The sequence below is a fragment of the Betta splendens genome, chromosome 8, assembly GCF_900634795.4.
Source record: "Betta splendens chromosome 8, fBetSpl5.4, whole genome shotgun sequence".
NCBI classification, from domain to species: Eukaryota; Metazoa; Chordata; class Actinopteri; order Anabantiformes; family Osphronemidae; genus Betta; species Betta splendens.
The window spans coordinates 7,092,424-7,110,333 of NC_040888.2; the positions used below are offsets into that span (position 1 = coordinate 7,092,424).

At 38.2% G+C, this 17,910-nt stretch overlaps 1 protein-coding gene across 1 annotated transcript; it reads right to left on the minus strand.

Moving 5' to 3' along the window:
- Nucleotides 1-5,929: 5,929 nt before the first annotated feature.
- Nucleotides 5,930-16,236, minus strand: LOC114860972 (myosin heavy chain, fast skeletal muscle-like). Its single transcript, XM_029159897.3, has 41 exons — nucleotides 16,179-16,236; nucleotides 16,008-16,061; nucleotides 15,710-15,929; nucleotides 15,366-15,509; nucleotides 15,108-15,264; nucleotides 14,826-14,853; nucleotides 14,625-14,736; nucleotides 14,445-14,537; nucleotides 14,282-14,345; nucleotides 14,083-14,181; nucleotides 13,895-13,998; nucleotides 13,675-13,813; nucleotides 13,455-13,573; nucleotides 13,226-13,375; nucleotides 12,981-13,151; nucleotides 12,585-12,891; nucleotides 12,388-12,461; nucleotides 12,209-12,296; nucleotides 12,002-12,119; nucleotides 11,765-11,888; nucleotides 11,547-11,683; nucleotides 11,188-11,443; nucleotides 10,690-10,932; nucleotides 10,429-10,605; nucleotides 10,198-10,343; nucleotides 10,020-10,110; nucleotides 9,547-9,936; nucleotides 9,329-9,455; nucleotides 9,125-9,243; nucleotides 8,835-9,031; nucleotides 8,564-8,747; nucleotides 8,317-8,482; nucleotides 8,091-8,215; nucleotides 7,683-7,991; nucleotides 7,402-7,605; nucleotides 7,181-7,306; nucleotides 6,920-7,090; nucleotides 6,666-6,770; nucleotides 6,487-6,582; nucleotides 6,272-6,403; nucleotides 5,930-6,075 (listed from the first exon to the last, which is right to left on the minus strand). Exons 3-41 carry the CDS (start codon nucleotides 15,908-15,910, stop codon nucleotides 6,058-6,060), a joined length of 5,811 nt encoding a protein of 1,936 aa, XP_029015730.1. The 5' UTR covers nucleotides 15,911-15,929; nucleotides 16,008-16,061; nucleotides 16,179-16,236; the 3' UTR covers nucleotides 5,930-6,057.
- Nucleotides 16,237-17,910: the final 1,674 nt, after the last annotated feature.

Consider the following 17,910-nt stretch of genomic DNA (forward strand, 5'->3'; position numbering starts at 1 on the left):
TTTAAATTATATATGTATTATATTAAATAGTATACATCATAAAATGTACAGCAACAGAGACATACTAGTGGTGCAGAAAACCACACTCACCTGTCTTAGATGCCTTTCAGTTAGAGCAGACATCCTGAGCTCCTGTTTTTATACTGAACTCGCCTGCCTCCTCAGCACTGCACTACTTAATTTGGTTATGAATTCTTGACACCTTAGCACTTGATAGTGATATGCTTAGTAGTTAGTATTAATACGCGTGTTTCATTTTCTACATATGAAATTAACATTGTACAAATCTGTTTTAATGAAACAGACATTTTTATCATTCCTATAGTTACATTTTGTTTATTATTTTATATAACTGAGACTAGTAAATGAAACGTTATCGTGATTTTTACCACTTAACATTATTGAAAGTTAATTGTGTGATGTTTTTAATACATTTATAATAAATATACTGTATATATAATTTTCTTTACATATCCATGAGAAAAAATCCAAATCCATTAAATTCTTTTACATTTAATTAATAAAACACAGTCAGTAATTGTTTTGAGCCTAATATAATTGGAACTTTATTATCCTGTAAATACTGAGAACACCAGTGGTGTCTGTAATACACCCAACACTAAATTGCAAAAGTGCATTGCATCATTTGTGAATTGTTTGCTCCAGTGAATCTCGACAGCCAACTAATTTTAACTTTAACATAGTTTGTTGGAGACACGCAGCCCTGTTAATGGAGATATCGCAGCCAGCAAAAGGTTTTGAATTTGGAGAAGCATTGAAATGTCACTGGTATATAGTTACATGACATACAAATCAAAGTTATGTGCCATAAAATTTCAGCTGATGGTCTTTCCATTAATGCTGGTGGTGTTGAGTATCTTTTGGGAAGAGATTTTAAAAGGATTGCCAACTCAGATAATTTACCACCAGAAATATGTTGCCCAGATAGCAGTGATGTTTGCTACTGTATGAGTAATGAAAATGGTGTTTTAGTTTTAGTAAAACTGTTTTATGCTGACTGAGGCTGCACAACTGAACATTTTCAGGATGAACATATATTGCTTTAAATTATAAATTTACATTATTATTTACATTCTTGCCAGTAGATTGCAAGATATTACTGTGGCCAAAAATAAATCCACCTAAGGGGGGGTGGGGGGCAATGATTTGCATTTGGCTTTTAGTCACATAGACGCATTTAGATTTGTTATTAGCTCTACTTTTACAAGATTTGTTATTAAGTACTTTTTTACTTTTTAAATTTATTTGAAAAATATAAAGAGAGTAATGTGCAAGTGGGTCCAGAAAAAAAGCATTGCCAATGATTTAATATACTCTGGACGCTTATTGTGTTTGCCCAGGGATGGATTGAATTGCCAGAAAAGTGCAGAGCTGGCACAAACCACTGAGAGGGAGTCATAGCCAAAGGAGGGAAATGATTACGTTTCTGTCCTCTTTATAGCCATGTTATTGGAATAGAATATCTTAATGTGGTCCATTGCTGTAGTGCTGGAAATTAAAAGTATGGTTGGAAATGTTGGTGTAGTTACAGTTATATTAATGAGAAAAATCGAAAATCTGCACTTTATGCTCTAATTTGTTGGTGTTGTTGATATAAGTTACTTTAAAAGTTAATGACATTAGATGTTTGAATAGAAGATTCATTGTTAACATAACTGGATTCTGCTTGGTAAATACATTTGAGATATTCAAGTGTATAGAAACTAGACCATTGTATAAGAGAAGAAACAGTTCTGCTTTATATAGTGGTATACTCTAAATCCTGATGCCTTCAGGGTATTCTTGTGCAGGTGGTACAGGTACATGTTTACTTAGAAAGATTTTAGAACTAAATCTTAGATATTTGATATTGGTCTATAATTAGTCAAATTATTTGAGTCAGGAGTACAGGTAGAGTAGAGAGTAGGTCTTTTGAGTATAATCACAAAGTCATTGCTGCAAAGATGTGAGCAGATACGACACTCAACAGATGACTGTTAGTCACACCGGCTACACTAACTGTAGATCAACTGTGGTTGATCTTATTTTTCTTTCCAATAATGATATACAATATGTTTTTTGATTATTGTAAAAAGCTTTATTTACAGTAAATGTATTATTAAACCGTCTTTTCAGACTAGGCAAGATTTCTCCATAGTACATAAATGCCATTGGCTTTCATTACATCTGTTTGTTGGGCTTGTGGATTGTACCATGAAGCTAAACTTTGCTTATTCAATGCAACTGTTGAAGCATCATCAACAAGGTAATCAAGACAGGGTTTTAGGGAAACACTATCGAATGTTCAGTTTCAAGGCCGTCAAGCTACTGTATGTTGTGTGACTGAAAGATCAGTAGATTAATTTACATGTTTAATGAAACCAATAGAGTCAATTAAATGCAGCATTGAGGTAGTTATAATCAGGTACAGTTCATGCACCTACAGTAGTAAGAAGAGAGTAGTAAGACCAAAATCAAAAAGAAATTCTGAAAACTAGGGTGAGATTGTGTCACTGAGTGGAAACAATCTGAAACATGAACCAGTTGATGGTAATGAACCAACATGGCTAGACCTGATTGGGTCTGCATTATATCTACACCTGCACATTTCAAAGCCAGCATCAACTGGCAAAACAGTTCTACCTAAACACCTAGACACAAACAGAGCAGTTTAGTATATGCAGTTTCATGTAGTAAAGGATGTAAAGACTAAAGAGAGAGAGCTCCACAGCAGATGGGACACACAGAGGAGTCTGACATGATTAAGCAGTCCATCCAAATATGACAGGGAAGCCTTGAAATGAGAATAAAAATCTGTGAAAGGCACCCTTAGGATATCTGTCTAGTTAGGCTTGATGTAGAAGACAATTTTGGAGGAGATGTAGTACAAAGGGACAAGGACAGAGATACCCACCACATAATCTATAGAAACTTGACATCTAACAGGGGCAAGTGATCAAATCTAGGTCCACCAGTGGTAAACCCCATCACAGTCAATCAAATATCAAGTTAGCTGAAGTGGAGACAGAGCATCTCAGAATTAAGGTAACAGCCTCCCTTGCCAGTATAAGGACTCTTCTTTTTAACCTCCCCATTGGCAAAAAGATTCCTGAGAGTTCAATCAACACCTGGCTAACCAAGAGAGATACACAGACGATGAGTATTAAAAGCAACTCTCTCTTATGGACACTACAGTACTGTAGCTACAACTGAAGAAGAACTATGTCATTGCTTGATCCCTATACTGTTTGTCTACATTTACCCCAGCACCATGACAGAGCTGTCACCTTTACAGAAATCAAGTTTGGAATGTGCAGTCATTTGAATGCAACCCATGTAACGTCATACTGATGCTACAGTACATGGGTGATGAGACAGGATTCGTCTTCCCTCTACATCGGAAAATCTAAGGCCTTAGAGACTGTCACAGAAGACTGCCTGGCCTTGTTGGACTGTACAGTACATGCTGAGCAAAACAGCTCCACAGACTGGGCTCCAGCAGTCCATCTATCCGAATGAGATGATGCTTTGTGTGCCTGCTGTAGTTTTATAATAAAGAGGATGAAGAAGAAATTAACCCTTAATAGTCCCACAGTGGGGAAATTCATTCTCTGCATTTGACCCATCCCCCTTGGGGGAGCAGTGAGCTGCCACATGAGCGGCACTCGGAGAGCTAGCGCGAAGTGTCTTGCTCAGGGAAAGATCAGGCTGGGGACCGAACCGCAGACCTTTTGCCTTCCGAGGTCTACACGCTATCAAGTGAGCTACCAGGCCCCTTAGTTACCACTTCTCACAATATGACCGTCTGAAATAGCAATGGCAGCAAATGTCTATATTAAAAATATTTATTAAAGTAATACAATATTTTGGTGTATTGTTAATGTTTCAAGTCTCAGTCTGCATGTGTGTGGGTGTGGTACTGAACATCCAGAGCTTTTTCCAAAACAACTATCATAAGTAACCGACATTCTTTCAGTCCAGCTTTGTCCAACCACTGTCAGGTTTGTTTTGACCAATTCTTCAAAATGTTGGTGATTGACCTGTAAGTAATGTTCCCTTAAGTTTCTGCTTTTCTAAGTACGTTGTTGCTTTGGAGGCATCGTGAATGTGTTATTCTAAAAAATGAAATGAAATGAAAAAAAAGCCTAATTCTCATTTGTCAATCTGCTTGGAGTCTCTTGATGCATTTAGATTAAAAGCATCTGTAATTAAGTTGGAGCTTTAAAGCTTCGATACCCTCTCTCTTTCTCTCTCTCTCTCTCTCTCTCTCTCTCTCTCTCTCTCTCTCTCTCTCAGCACCTACTGTATGCATCTTTAAAAATGTAAACACAAGACGTTTTATTAGGGTTCAGCCACTGTGTTGAGGGCAGTCCTCAAATAATCCCCATTGTACAGCAGGTGCGGTGAAGCAGTTCAAATGAGAAAGGAAGAGGGTGGTGGGTCTCCTGTAATTTCAATTCATTAGAGCCCTGTAATGGATGCAGCTTTTACATGAGCAGTTTAGATTTAGCTTCTGAAACTCAACACTAGATAGAATGGTAATGTAATAATAAAACACATTCTCTATGATGATTAATATGTTTCTCAGCAATATTGGAATGTTTATCATTTGGAATGGGAGTCTGAAGTTTAGTAGCCAGTACAAATTACAAAACGATGCTTGTGCATCAACTACTGAGCCTGAATTAATTTAGTTAATTGGTAAATTTATTAAGACTCTTTTGCTTCACTCTATTAAAAGTACATCTTTCACCTCAGTATCCCATAGCAGGCTTATTATGGGATGAGCTGTGGGGGAGATATCAGATTTTATATCCTGCTTATGCAGTTTATTTGATGACTGCTCACATTTTCAGTTAGGGGTTGTGCTGCATGCTCTGAAATAGAAAGGCATCTGCACAACAAGCCTCATGTGTCAGTAAGTATAAACCGATGACTGAGACTTCTAGAGTACATATAAGGGGGCACAGATGCCAGTGTAGACTGACTCTGTCATTAAGAGCGGCTTCAGTTTTAACCACAGCTACAATACATGTCATGCTTTACATGGCAGATGCTAAACTATGTGCAGCCAGAGAATTTTAAGTGTTTTGTTTCTACAGTAAGTGTTTGAAGAGGAACTTTGACTGTGTTGTCTGAATGTGTCTTGATGTTTACTGTTCATAAGAGTCGTTTTTTTTTTTGATACTTTTCTGTTACTGTGCATAGTTTGTGCTTGCTGAAATGCTTTTGTCATCGCTTGCATGAACAGCCATTTAGTTTCTCATGCTACAGTTTAATGATGAAATTAAAGCGAGAAGAATATTACTGCCTAAGATTAAAGGTTGTCTGTTGACATCAAATAAGTTATAAACCTTGTTTCAGATTTTGCTTATACTGTAATGTAAACTTATGTTGAGATTTATTTCTACTGGTTTTGTAAGACATTATTGATTGTTAACATTTTATACAATGAATAATATATAGTAAGTATATAATTTATACAAACTTCTTTTATATGCATACAATACTTATTTATTATTACTCTATTTTACTGTTACATTATTATTATATACCCTTATTTGATGTCAACAAACAACCCAACAAGGTTGTCTGTTGACATCAAATAAGTTATAAACCTTGTTTCAGATTTTGCTTATACTGTAATGTAAACCCTATTAAAAGATTTGTCATTCTGTTTTGTTCTGTTGTATTTGGTATCACGTCATACAACATCAAGAATAATAAATATACATTTAGGCTCATAATAATCCTAAAGCAAGTTTATATGTCCATGTAATTGTATATATTTATATGCCAATTAAGTAAATGTTTCATTTAATTTCTGTTCTGCAAACACTATCATGTGGGTAATATTAATTTTGTTATGATGAGCTAAATGTGCTCCCTAAAAAGTTATTCCACATAGATACTGGACCAAACACTGATGTGACTCTAATAGATTTAATGAAGACTAAATTCATACAGAAAGCCGTTTATTGCATTAATACAGAAGAAAATTCAACAGCTAATTCATATTTTATGAAAGCTGTTAAAGTGTTGAGATGATTCTGTCTTTTATTCAGCACTTTCACCCTGCAAGAAAAGAAAGAACAATTAATCATTCTTTAACATAACTATGTGTCTATTATTAGGTCATGTTCACTTTAAATCTCTTTATGTCTAAATGTTTTTATACTATCTGAACAAAGTAAATGAAGCATATTCATTCACTTAGTTCTGTAATGTAAAAAACACATAAACACATATAAATTGTGGTCACATTAATTACCTTTCCCATTTCACGGCTCTTGGCTCTCAGCTTGTTGACCTGGGACTCAGCGATGTCAGCACGCTCCTGAGCTTCCTCCAGCTCATGCTGGACCTTCCTCAGCCTGGACAGGTGAGTGTTGGCCTGTTCCTCCTGTGATATGTAAAAAAGTTAAACTGACTTATCTGGAAATGGTAAATGGGGCAAGATTTGTTAAATTAAAAAAGCGGACTTACAGCTTCCTCAGCCTGTCTCTTGTAACTCTTGACCTTGAGCTGCAGTTTGTCCACCAGGTCCTGGAGTCTGATTCCATTTTTCTTATCCTCCTCGGTCTATTCATATAAATCACATTTACAAATGAAATATAAAGGCACAATCAAAAAGGACAACCATGTGTTTAGGTTAAACAACAGACCTGGTAGGTGAGCTCCTTCACTCTCCTCTCATATTTGCGGACTCCTTTAACAGCATCAGCTCCACGTCTCTGCTCAGCCTCAACTTCACTTTCCAGCTCACGAACCTGTAATTTAGAAAATTTGCAAAGACATATTAGTATGCTGAGAATGTATAAGGTTAAAGATATATTAACAGAAAGTCACTGAACTCACTGAAAGTTATTTTGATTCCATGAATTATTTGAACCATACACTGTATTAATATAGGACCTACCCTGGACTCCAGTTTCTGGAGCTGCTTCTTGCCGCCCTTCATGGCGAGGTTCTCAGCCTCATCCAGACGATGCTGCAGGTCCTTGACTGTGACCTCCAGGTTCTTCTTCATCCTCTCCAGATGAGCACTGGTGTCCTGCTCCTTCTTCAGCTCCTCCGCCATCATGGCAGCCTGAAATATAAATATGAATTCAAATATATAGATAAGTCTCAATATTACTCATGAGGTGAAATTAGAAGATGGTGCTTAATCAGCTCTTACATCAGTGATGGCCTTCTTGGCTTTATCCTCAGCATTTCTTGCTTCCTGAACAGAGTCATCAACCTCACCCTGGACCTGGACAAGGTCAGCCTCCAGCTTCTTCTTGGTGTTCAGGAGACTTGTGTTCTAATGATTTGGCAATAGTCATATTTAATTCCTCAGATTCATAGTTTAATCTAAATAATCTAAACATTTATATCTCTGAATTATGGGACACAAACCTGAGAGTGAAGCAGGCCAACGCGCTCACTGGCATCCACCAGCTCCTGCTCAGCCACTTTGCGTCCTCTCTCCGTCTGTTCCAGAGCAGCTCTGAGCTCATCGATCTCAGCCATCATCAGGCCATTTCTGCGCTCCACCATGGCAACCTGCTCCTTCATGTCTTCCTGTCCCCTGAGAGCATCATCAAGGTGCAGTTGGGCATCCTAACAATGAAAAAGTGTCACGTATCCATTCTAATCCTATTGCACTATTATAAACATGGCAATAATAATTAGTTTACCTTGAGTTGTCCCTGGACATTCCTCAGTTGTTTCTGGGACTCAGAAGCCTGCCTGTTAGCATGGCTCAGCTGAATCTCCATCTCGTTCAGGTCTCCTTCCATCTTCTTCTTGACTCTCAGGGCATCATTCCTGCTCCTGACCTCAGCATCAAGAGTGCTCTGCATGGAGTCAATCACCCTCTGGCTGTTCCTCTTGATCTGCTCCATCTCCTCATCCTTCTCTGCCAGCTTCCTGTCAACCTCACCCTTGACCTGGTTGAGCTCAAGCTGGACGCGGAGTATCTTGGCCTCCTCATGTTCCAGTGTGCCCTTTGAATATTATAAACAAGAATTGTTTTATTCATTATGATGAAACATAAATCAAAACAAAACATTTTTCTTTATTTTGCATAACTGACAATTTCTTACCTCAGCTTCCTCCAGAGCTGACTGGATTTCAGACTTCTCTGTCTCCAGTGTTTTCTTTGATTTCTCCAGCTCATGGATAGTCTTTCCAGTCTCACCAATCTGTTCAGTCAGATCTGAGATCTCCTCTATAGGAAACAACAAAACAAAACCCAAATAAATTACATTCCTAGTTGCTGTGAGATAATCATTACATTTTAATTCACAATAAATTTAAACATTAACATACGCTGTAGGTTCTTGTTCTCTCTCTTCATGGTCTCCAGATGATCCAGAGTCTCCTCATAAGAGTTCTTCATCTTAAACAGCTCAGTGCTGAGAGAGCGAGCCTCCTTCTGGGCTCCTTCCAGCTCTGCCTGACTCTCCTCAAACTTCTGCTTCCACTCTGAAAGGACCTATAGTAATGCAGAAGGGTAAAGCATGTCATGTTCCATCTACTTCACCTTAGTGCTGTAATGTGTGTAAAGTTCATGAACCTTATCGAAGTTCCTCTGCTTCTTGTCAAGGTTAGCAGCCAGAGCATTAGCTCTCTCCACATCGATCATAAGGTCCTCCACCTCACCCTGAAGCCTCTGCTTGGTCTTCTCCAAAGAGGCACACTTGGAGTTGACAGCCTCAATGGATTCCTCAGCCTCCTGCAGACGCTGGGCAAGCTTTTTCCTGTGGTAGATAGTAGAGAAAGATTAGCTTGTTGTAAGTCAGTCATTACCATATCTCCTTAGAAGTAATTAGAAAGGGTCACTGTACTTGGCCTCCTCCAGCTCCTCAGTGCGCTGGATGGCATCAGTCTCATATTTGGCTCTCCACTGAGCCACCTCACTGTTGGCCTTGGACATTCCTCGCTGCAGCTCAGCCTTGGCCTCCTGCTCCTCCTCAAACTGCTCTCTGAGCAGATCACAGTCATGGCGGGCCGACTGAACAGCGTGGGCCAGAGCATTCTTGGCCTGTTCAGAAGAAAAGCAGAAGCTTTTTAAAAACAAGAGTCATTTTTTTTAAATAACTGGAACAAATTTTTGAGGAGAAAATGGCTATATTACCTTCACTTCCTCCTCAATGTGTCTCTTCAGCTCTTCAATCTGCTGAGTGAAGGCCTGTTTGCCTCTGGTCAGCTGAGAAACAAGAGCTTCTTTCTCTTCAAGTTGACGACCAAATTCACCTGATGGCCATTATATCAATCAGAATTTCAAGCTAAAATATTATTATATAAAATAATAAAAACAAAGGTTTCAACCTTTACTCACCGTTCTCTGTCTGCAGTCTTGCCTTCTGTGCATTAATGTCATTCAGCTGACGAACATTTTCATCATTTTTGGCTTTGAGCTCGCTGAACTGGTCCTCAAGAGTTCTGCACAGCTTCTCAAGATTACCCTTTGAAAATTAATGTGCCTTGTTAGGAAAAATCTAAACCAAAACAATATATATATTAAAGAATATGAACGCTTGTGGACAAACCACCAACCTTTGACTTGGCAACAGCCTCCATGTTGCTGCTGAGGTCATCAATCTCCATCTTGTACTCGCTCTTCTCCTTCTCCAGCTTTTGTTTGACACGCTGGAGGTTGTCGATCTGCTCTCCCAGCTCTGCAACACTGTCGGCCTGCTTCTTACGAAGAGCTGCTGCAGTGGCTTCATGCTGCAGGGTGGACTCTTCAAGGTCACGGCGCAGCTTCTGGAATTCAGCTTCACGCTTCTTGTTCATCTCAATCTGAGCAGCTGTTGCTCCACCAGCTTCCTCAAGCCTCTCGCTGATCTCTTCAAGCTCCCTGGAGAGGTCAGCCCTCTGCTTCTCTACCTTGGCCCTAGCAGCCCTCTCAGCCTCGATCTCCTCCTCCAGCTCCTCAATACGAGCCTAGACATCATGGCAGTAGTAGCACATAGTTAAACGTGTTATTTGTAGGAATCATTTCTGATATTTGATTTAAAAAATGTAACCTGAAGCTCCTTGATCTTCTTCTGAAGTTGAGCACCAAGAGTTTGTTCATCCTCAATCTTGCTGAGGAGCTGGCTTATCTCAAAGTCCTTCCTTGATGTGAATAAATGCAAAAATCCTTCATTGTCATTTGCAGGTGTCTTTAGGTATAATCAATCAATTCATCAAGCTCAAACCTACTTCTTGATCTTCTCATCAGATTGCTGCTTGTCATTCTCCAGATCCATTATGGATTCCTGGGCCAGTTTCAGATCTCCTTCAAGCTTCCTCTTGGCTCTCTCAAGGTCCATGCGGAGCTTCTTCTCTTGCTCCAATGAACCCTCAAGCTTTAAAACAACAATGTTCAATGATTATTCATTGTGGACATTTTGAGATACAGCTTATCCACTGTCAGTACAAGTGTTGACTTACATCATCCACTTGCTGTTCAAGCTTTGTCTTGGCTTTGGTTAGAGTGTTGACTTTGTCTTCCTCTGCCTGAAGGTCATCCAGTGTTTGCTGGTGGGCCTCTTGTAGGGCTTTCTTCTCCTTAGTTAACTTGGCAACAGACTCATCTTGAGATGCCATCTCCTCTGTCAGGTTTTTCACCTGAAAATGATAGGTTTAATGTTAGTGATAATATATATCCTTACATATATTTGTTAATAAATGTCTTTAATATATGATCGGAACCTTGTTTTCTGTGGCATGTTTCTCCTTCTCCACTTTAGCCAAGGTGAGCTCCAAGTCATCAATGTCCTTCTTCAGCTCAGAACATTCATCCTCCAGTTTCCTCTTCTTGGCAGTGAGCTCAGCATTGATTTCCTCTTCATCCTCCAGTCTCTCACTTGTCTCTTTGAGTTTGGCTTCAAGCTGGATCTTGCTCTTGATGAGACCTTCACATCTCTCCTCTGCATCAGATAGATTATCTACCTCCTGTAATGTGTTCAAAATAAAACAGAATGTACAGTATATATTTTCTTCCATAAATCATTATAGTGTTTTTGTACAGCACATAGGACATTTTGCCTTTTTCTATTACTGACATAAACAATGGTTTGGTTCATTGTTTTTAACAAAGCTAAACAACCTTCATGTATTGCCAAATAACACACAATCTATCAAAATCAAAACTTTAACATTTAAATTGTTTGTTTATATATCTATACAATTGTATTATTCTGTTCTTACAGCAGCCACTTGCAGTTGCAGGTCATTCTTCTCCTGCAGCAGGGAAACCATCTTCTCCTCCAGTTCCTTCTTCTTGGCCAGGGCAGTAGCCAGGTCTGATTGCATCTTCTCATAGTTATCTTTCATCTGTGACAGCTCCTTCTCAGTCTCAGCACTCTTTAGAAGAGGCTTGATTTTAAAGTACAATTTCAGCCAGGGCCAGTTCTTCACATTCATGAAGGAACGAATGTTATACTGGATGGAGTAGATAGATTCTCTAGAAAGATATTGACAGTTCAGTATATTAAGTCAGGAAAAATTATAATATCAATATATGACCATTATTATTGAATTGCGACTACTGTACGTGATAATCTCACCTCCTCTCCATCATCTTAACAAACTCCTTCCTCATAACGTATCCTCTGCACAGAGCCTGAGTCATGGTCACCAGTGCAGCCAGTTTCTCGTCTCTCATCTCCTCTAGGGTAGCCAGCATGCCAGCTTTGAAGAACACCTATATTGTCCACAAATTGTCATTATCATTCATAGGTATAACATAATGACTCTAATCAGAAAAATATTTATGAGAATTCACCTTAGTGTGCCCAAACTTGTACTGAGTGTGATCAACATCAAGAGAGCCTAGCAGCTTCTCTGAAGCCTTCTTGTTGTCAATGAACTGTCCCTCAGGGATGACACTGGCATTCAATACTTTGTATCTACAACAAATAATAAGGTTTTAATTAAAAGCATTTTTGCTTCAATATAAAATGTATTCATATTATATTTTATAATCTGCTTATGAAGTCTTTGAACTAAAAATTCTTGTTACCTCTGCTTAAAGTCACCATAGAGGACTCTGCTGGGGAAACCTTTTCTGCAGATTCTGATGCCCTCCAGCACACCGTTACACCTCAACTGGTGGATGACCAGGAAGTTCTCCATAAGACCTGGACATTGCAAAGGTGAAATTTTAAATGTATTACGAATTGCTTATAATGTAAACTAAAGGAAGACTAGTACACTCCAAACATCTTACCTGGGGTCTTAGATTCGTTGGGAATCAGACAACGCACAAAATGAGGGTGAGTGCTCCTCAAGTTTGTCATCAGCTTGCCCAAGTTCTCCTGTGGATCAGAAATATAAGAAAAGCTAAAAAACATAATTTTTGTAGACCTACTTTGGATTTTTTTTATCTCATGTTGGAAGAATACATACTCTGAAAAGAGCGGACACAGTCTGGAAGGAGCCACCCTTCTTCTTACCACCCTTCTTACCGCCACCTGCAGCCTCTGTTATGTAAGAAATTCCATTCCATTACTGTTATTTTTGATTGCTCATGTTTTTTTGACCTATTAAGAGAAGCCTATTTCAAGTAATGTGAATGAGCAAATTACTTGTTCAGGCTTATTTACCCTCTGCTCCAGCATGAGTTGCATACAGAAGACAAAGCAGCTTGTTTGAAGATTTCTGGTACAGCTGAACAACTGAGTCGTTCAGTGGGTCCTTGTTCTTGTCCAGCCAGCCAGTGATGTTGTAGTCTACTGTACCAGCATAGTGGACCAGGGAGAAGTGAGCCTCAGCTTTGCCCTTTCCAGGCTTTGGCTTCTCAAAGGCCTTGGTCTTGCCAAGATGCTGGTCATGGAGCTTGTTCTTGAAGGTTGTGTCAGAGGCCTTGGGGAACATGCACTCCTCTTCAAGGATGGAGAAGATGCCCATTGGCTGAGAAGAATTAACATTTGACATTAAATATTACCCAAGGCAGCTATGATTTTTGACTATTGTGCACTTCTCCCACAGTGTCTACTTACCTTCTCAATAAGCTCAATGCAGGCAGCCAAGTCCATACCGAAGTCAATAAACTCCCATTCAATGCCCTCTTTCTTGTACTCCTCTTGTTCCAGCACAAACATGTGGTGGTTGAAAAACTGTTGCAGTTTCTCGTTGGTGAAGTTGATGCAGAGTTGCTCCAAGCTGTTGAACTACATATTTATGATACATCATTAGTTTCCTGAACATTTCTATTAAACTATTGACACATTTTTGTCTGACTCACATCGAAGATCTCAAACCCAGCAATGTCCAACACTCCAATGAAGAACTGTCTTGGCTGCTTTGTGTCCAGCATTTCATTAATACGTACAACCATCCACAAGAACATTTTCTCATAGACAGACTTGCACAGAGCTGAGACAGCATTGTTGACCTAAAACAAAATGGGAGGACGTAGATTTTCAGATTAATGTCATCTCAATATACTGTTCTCAACATATTGTTCTCATTACCTGTGGGACGGTCTGACCTTTGGTCACCATCTCATTTCCGACCTTGACTCTTGGGTAGCACAGAGCTTTCAGCATGTCAGCTGAGTTCAGGCCCAGGAGGTAAGCGATTTTGTCAGCAACTGAAGAATAGACACAACAGAATTCTAAGTACTGTAGTGTGTGACTTGAATAGTATTTTCCCTAGATTCATGTGATCAACATGGTTTATTTTACTATTTACCCTCAGTGCCGTCAGGTTCAGCCTGCTCCTCACGCTGCTTCTGCTTGAACTTCATGTTGCCATGATGCATCACAGCACCTGTCAGCTTGTAGATGCCCAACTTTTCCTCTGCAGTGAATCCCAAGATGTCAATAGCAGTCTGCAATGTTAGTAAAAGAAAACTGTTCACATTTTAAAATGCTTTTCTCAGTATACTATCGATATCATTTTCTCTGTTTACATCTGTTGCAATGAACTCCTCCACATCATTGATGCTTTTGACAGTGATTTCACCCTGGCTGATCATTGGGTAGTCATAGGGGTTGGTGGTGATCAGAAGACCCTCTGGGCAAGAAGAAACAAAATTCATGAGATCTTTTATATACTGTAACCTCTAGTGTTGTTAAATATTTAAGTAAACATACATACCCAGCAGTTCAGGCTTATGGCCAGTCATGAGCTGATAGAAGATGTGGTAGCTCCTCTCAGCAGACAGCTGGAAGGTGACACGGGACTTCTCTAGCAAATCTTAAATAACACATTTAAAGTAACTATGTTTATAATACAGTAATGACTGCATTATAAAATGTGATTATGTTTATCCTATTCACTCCATGGTGGAACGTACATGTTTCAATATCTGCAGAAGCCAGCTTTCCCGAAGAACCAAAGTGGATTCGGATGAATTTTCCCTATAGATCCATATAATTTGTGAGTTAGCAACACAGTAAGCAGTAAGGACAGTTAGAAACAACAGTAAAAGGTATGAAGAGATTTGCTGTATCACTTACAAAACGAGAGGAGTTGTCATTCCTCACAGTCTTGGCATTACCATAGGCTTCCAGCAGAGGGTTGGCTGCAACAATTTGGTCCTCAATGGAGCCCTGCATATGAGCGGATAAGTCAAGTGAGCTTCACTCTACCAGCATCTTTAATGTGGAAAGAACTTTGACACAAGGAACCAGCCTCACCTGCATTTTGCCAGGAGTGGGCTCAGCCTTCTTTCCACCCAGAGCTGCAATTGTTGCAAAGTACTGGATGACACGCTTGGTGTTGACAGTCTTTCCTGCCCCGGATTCTCCACTGAAGAATAAACGACACATTGTCAGGACTCTACTTTAATATGAACCATTTTATAGAAGAATTAGGATGATATCTTGTGTAATACTCACGTAATCAGGACAGACTGGTTCTCACGATCTACAGTAAAACACAAATACCAAACATGAATTTAATCTTTATTGCTTCTCCATTAAGGATATATATATATATATATATATATATATATATATATATATATATATATATATATATATATATATATATATATATATATATATATATATATATATATATATATATATATATATATATATATATATATATATATATATACAGTATATAAGCTAAACTATAGTTATTATTATATATACACTTTAGGACATGGAATTTACCAGTGAGCATGAACTGATAGGCATTATCAGAGATGGAGAAGATGTGGGGTGGAGCCTCAATCCTCTTCTTTCCTCTGTATCCAGACACAACCTGAGCGTCGTACACAGGAAGCCACTTGTAGGGATTCACGACGACGCAGAACAGGCCGGAGTAGGTCTGTTTCAGTAGAGAGAATAACCAAAAAAATAATAAAGTTAAGATACAGGTTGAAATATTCATATATTCACTTAAATCTGCACTGAAAAGTGAATATTTACATAGATCATCCATGATGCATAACGCTCTTTGAGGTTATACAACACGCAAGGCTCGTTGAGGTGGGTCATTGTGGCCATGTCCTCAATTTTGTCATACTTTGGAGGATTCCTAGGATGGATGTCATCCTCCTTTACAGTGACTGTCTAAAAAGAAAATACAGATTTTACAGACATTATCTTAAATAAGAGTGTTAATAAATAGACACAATGGATGTTCACAGTGTTACAATACCAGCTTGAAGGTAGAACATAGTAATAAGTTTTCAATTGTTTTTTTTAATTTAAGCTATTATAGTATTTTAGACCATTGCTTCAAACTTTGAGAAATAAGTGAAAACACCTACCTTTCCACTGTCTGTCTCACATGTGGCTTTACCACCCTCTTTCTTTGTAAGTTTACATTTGACATACACCTCATCAGGATCAGTCACAAAGTAAGCTGTTTTAGCATCAAACGGAGTGTTCTGAGCCTCAATCCTCTCCCTGTCTGGCTTCCGGAGGTAGATGGCCGCCGGGCCATATTGCTCCATCTCTGCGTCCGACATGGTGACGCTTTAGTCGAAGCTGAAAAAAAGAGTCCAAAAAACAATAAGTAAAGCTAATAAAAACAACAACAAAGTTTTTATTGGCTATGAATTTTACCTCAGCTCGTTCCAACAAAGAATCAGTTGTGCAATGCCTGGTGGTCTGAAGTTGCTACAAAAAATTAAATATAAGCAAAACCTTTAAATATGTTGTCTAAATTCTAACAATTTATCATAAGATTTATGCATAAGAAATTACACACATAATACAAAGAGGTACAGTACTTACCTGTGCTGGGAGCCTACCAGTTGATGCAGAAATCCAGAGCTGCCTCTTTTATAGAGGGTGGGAGTGCCTGCTCAGCAGTAGTGTCTCACTTTATTTGGTCATGGCCTCTTTCCATCCTGTTGTCTATTTTGTGGCCATGGCAATTGGAAAAATGATACTCAGATTTTTTCATAACTGAAGTAACAGTGCTTTTATAAAATGTGTTTTATTACATTATGACATTGTAAGGCTCCACAATAATGTTTATAACTATATATATACTTTATATACTAAAAAGTTAAAATATGAACTATATGAACTGAAATATGATTTAATGAGAGATGTAAATTGTTTGTGATCATCATGAAGAAAGTTTGGTAAACCAAATGAGGCTTAAAGGTTTGCTTGATGTTTCATTATGTAATTGCATTAAAAATATTCAATTTATTTTATAATTATTAGGTAACTCTAGGAAAGTTTTGGAGTGATTGCTTTGGAACTTTAGAATTATTGTATTTATAATTTTGTGTTTATTCAACTGTTTACTAAAACTAGAATCATGTTTGTGTGACTAATGGTTAAAATTATACATTTATTTCATTTGAAATGCATGCAGGGAGCTTAGTTTTGGAAATGTCCCCAAATGTTTGTGGTCTACAGTTACAGGACACTGACACATCTCATATCCCTGTAATAAAATTAAAGATGAGGTACTACCCATATAAGTTCAATCGCATCTCTAAATGGTCATGAAGAGATCAAGCCCAAAATACGTTCCACACAAGACAAAATGAACTTCATCCAACTGCTACATTTGATAGGTGTGTCATCTGCCTAGTGGAGCATGATTCAAGTGTCCTGGAGGTCTTGTGCTCATTATAGGTTTTTTAATTAAATTGCCAGACCAAATAAAACAGAAACAGAAAGTGGAAACGCTTTTTATCTATTTTATAATAGAATTTAAATGATTTATTATTTGCTAATAAATATCCTCATTTGAGCTTTGATTTGAGATTGTTTAAAGAATTGAATTACACTAAATGAATCAAATGTTTTCCATTTCATTAATACTTTTTAAATCACATCAGAGAAAGAGAAAGACAAAAATAGAGGTGTGGCGAGATATGCTCCATCCCACGCAACCGTAAAAAAATGAATTATGAGTTTGCTATATTTGTTTTAGAACTCTCCATTACAGACAACCTGTTCATTATTTAGATATAAAGAAGCTCACTTGACACAGTGAGTTGTTCTTTGATGTTTAGGGGTAGGTGTTCTACTGTGGAAATAAACCCGATGGTAAATTAGTAGTGTGGATTTCCTTTGCTACTTATGTGACACAGACATGTTTACCCAGTCACCATATGTTCCCTTTAGGGGGTCACAAAAGTAATTTGAAATCCAAATATACCTCCTTGAAAATCCCACAAGGCTACAAAGTGAAGGGTCATCAAAGCTTAAGTGGAGACCCCATTCTGCTCCAAGATTCTTGCTGAAGCTTAAATTTCTTTCATGGAACATAGTCCAAGGACTTGCATGACTTGGCAACCAATATTTATTTGTCGCCTGTGACATTTGAAATAGAGCATTGCATGGCTGCAAGGAAGGCCTGAGGCTGTTTTGACTAATAGGCAAAATTTGATTCCCCCAATGTAGTCACAAGATAAAAGGGGTTGTTATTGTTTAATGTAAATTAGTAAATACTTTGTGTTAATTCTTTTTGTGATGTTAATAAATCTTTATTATTGGGGCT

Bases quoted from the DNA above. Each gene is read 5' to 3' on its own strand.
- LOC114860972 (XM_029159897.3), bottom strand. From the start codon at position 15,910: ATGTCGGACGCAGAGATGGAGCAATATGGCCCGGCGGCCATCTACCTC. The intron at 12,120-12,208 runs GTAAGATGTTTG...TGCAATGTCCAG, and splicing joins CAACGAATCTAAGACCCCAG to GTCTTATGGAGAACTTCCTG. The intron at 9,032-9,124 runs GTAATATAGCCA...TCTTCTGAACAG, and splicing joins ACATTGAGGAGGAAGTGAAG to GCCAAGAATGCTCTGGCCCA.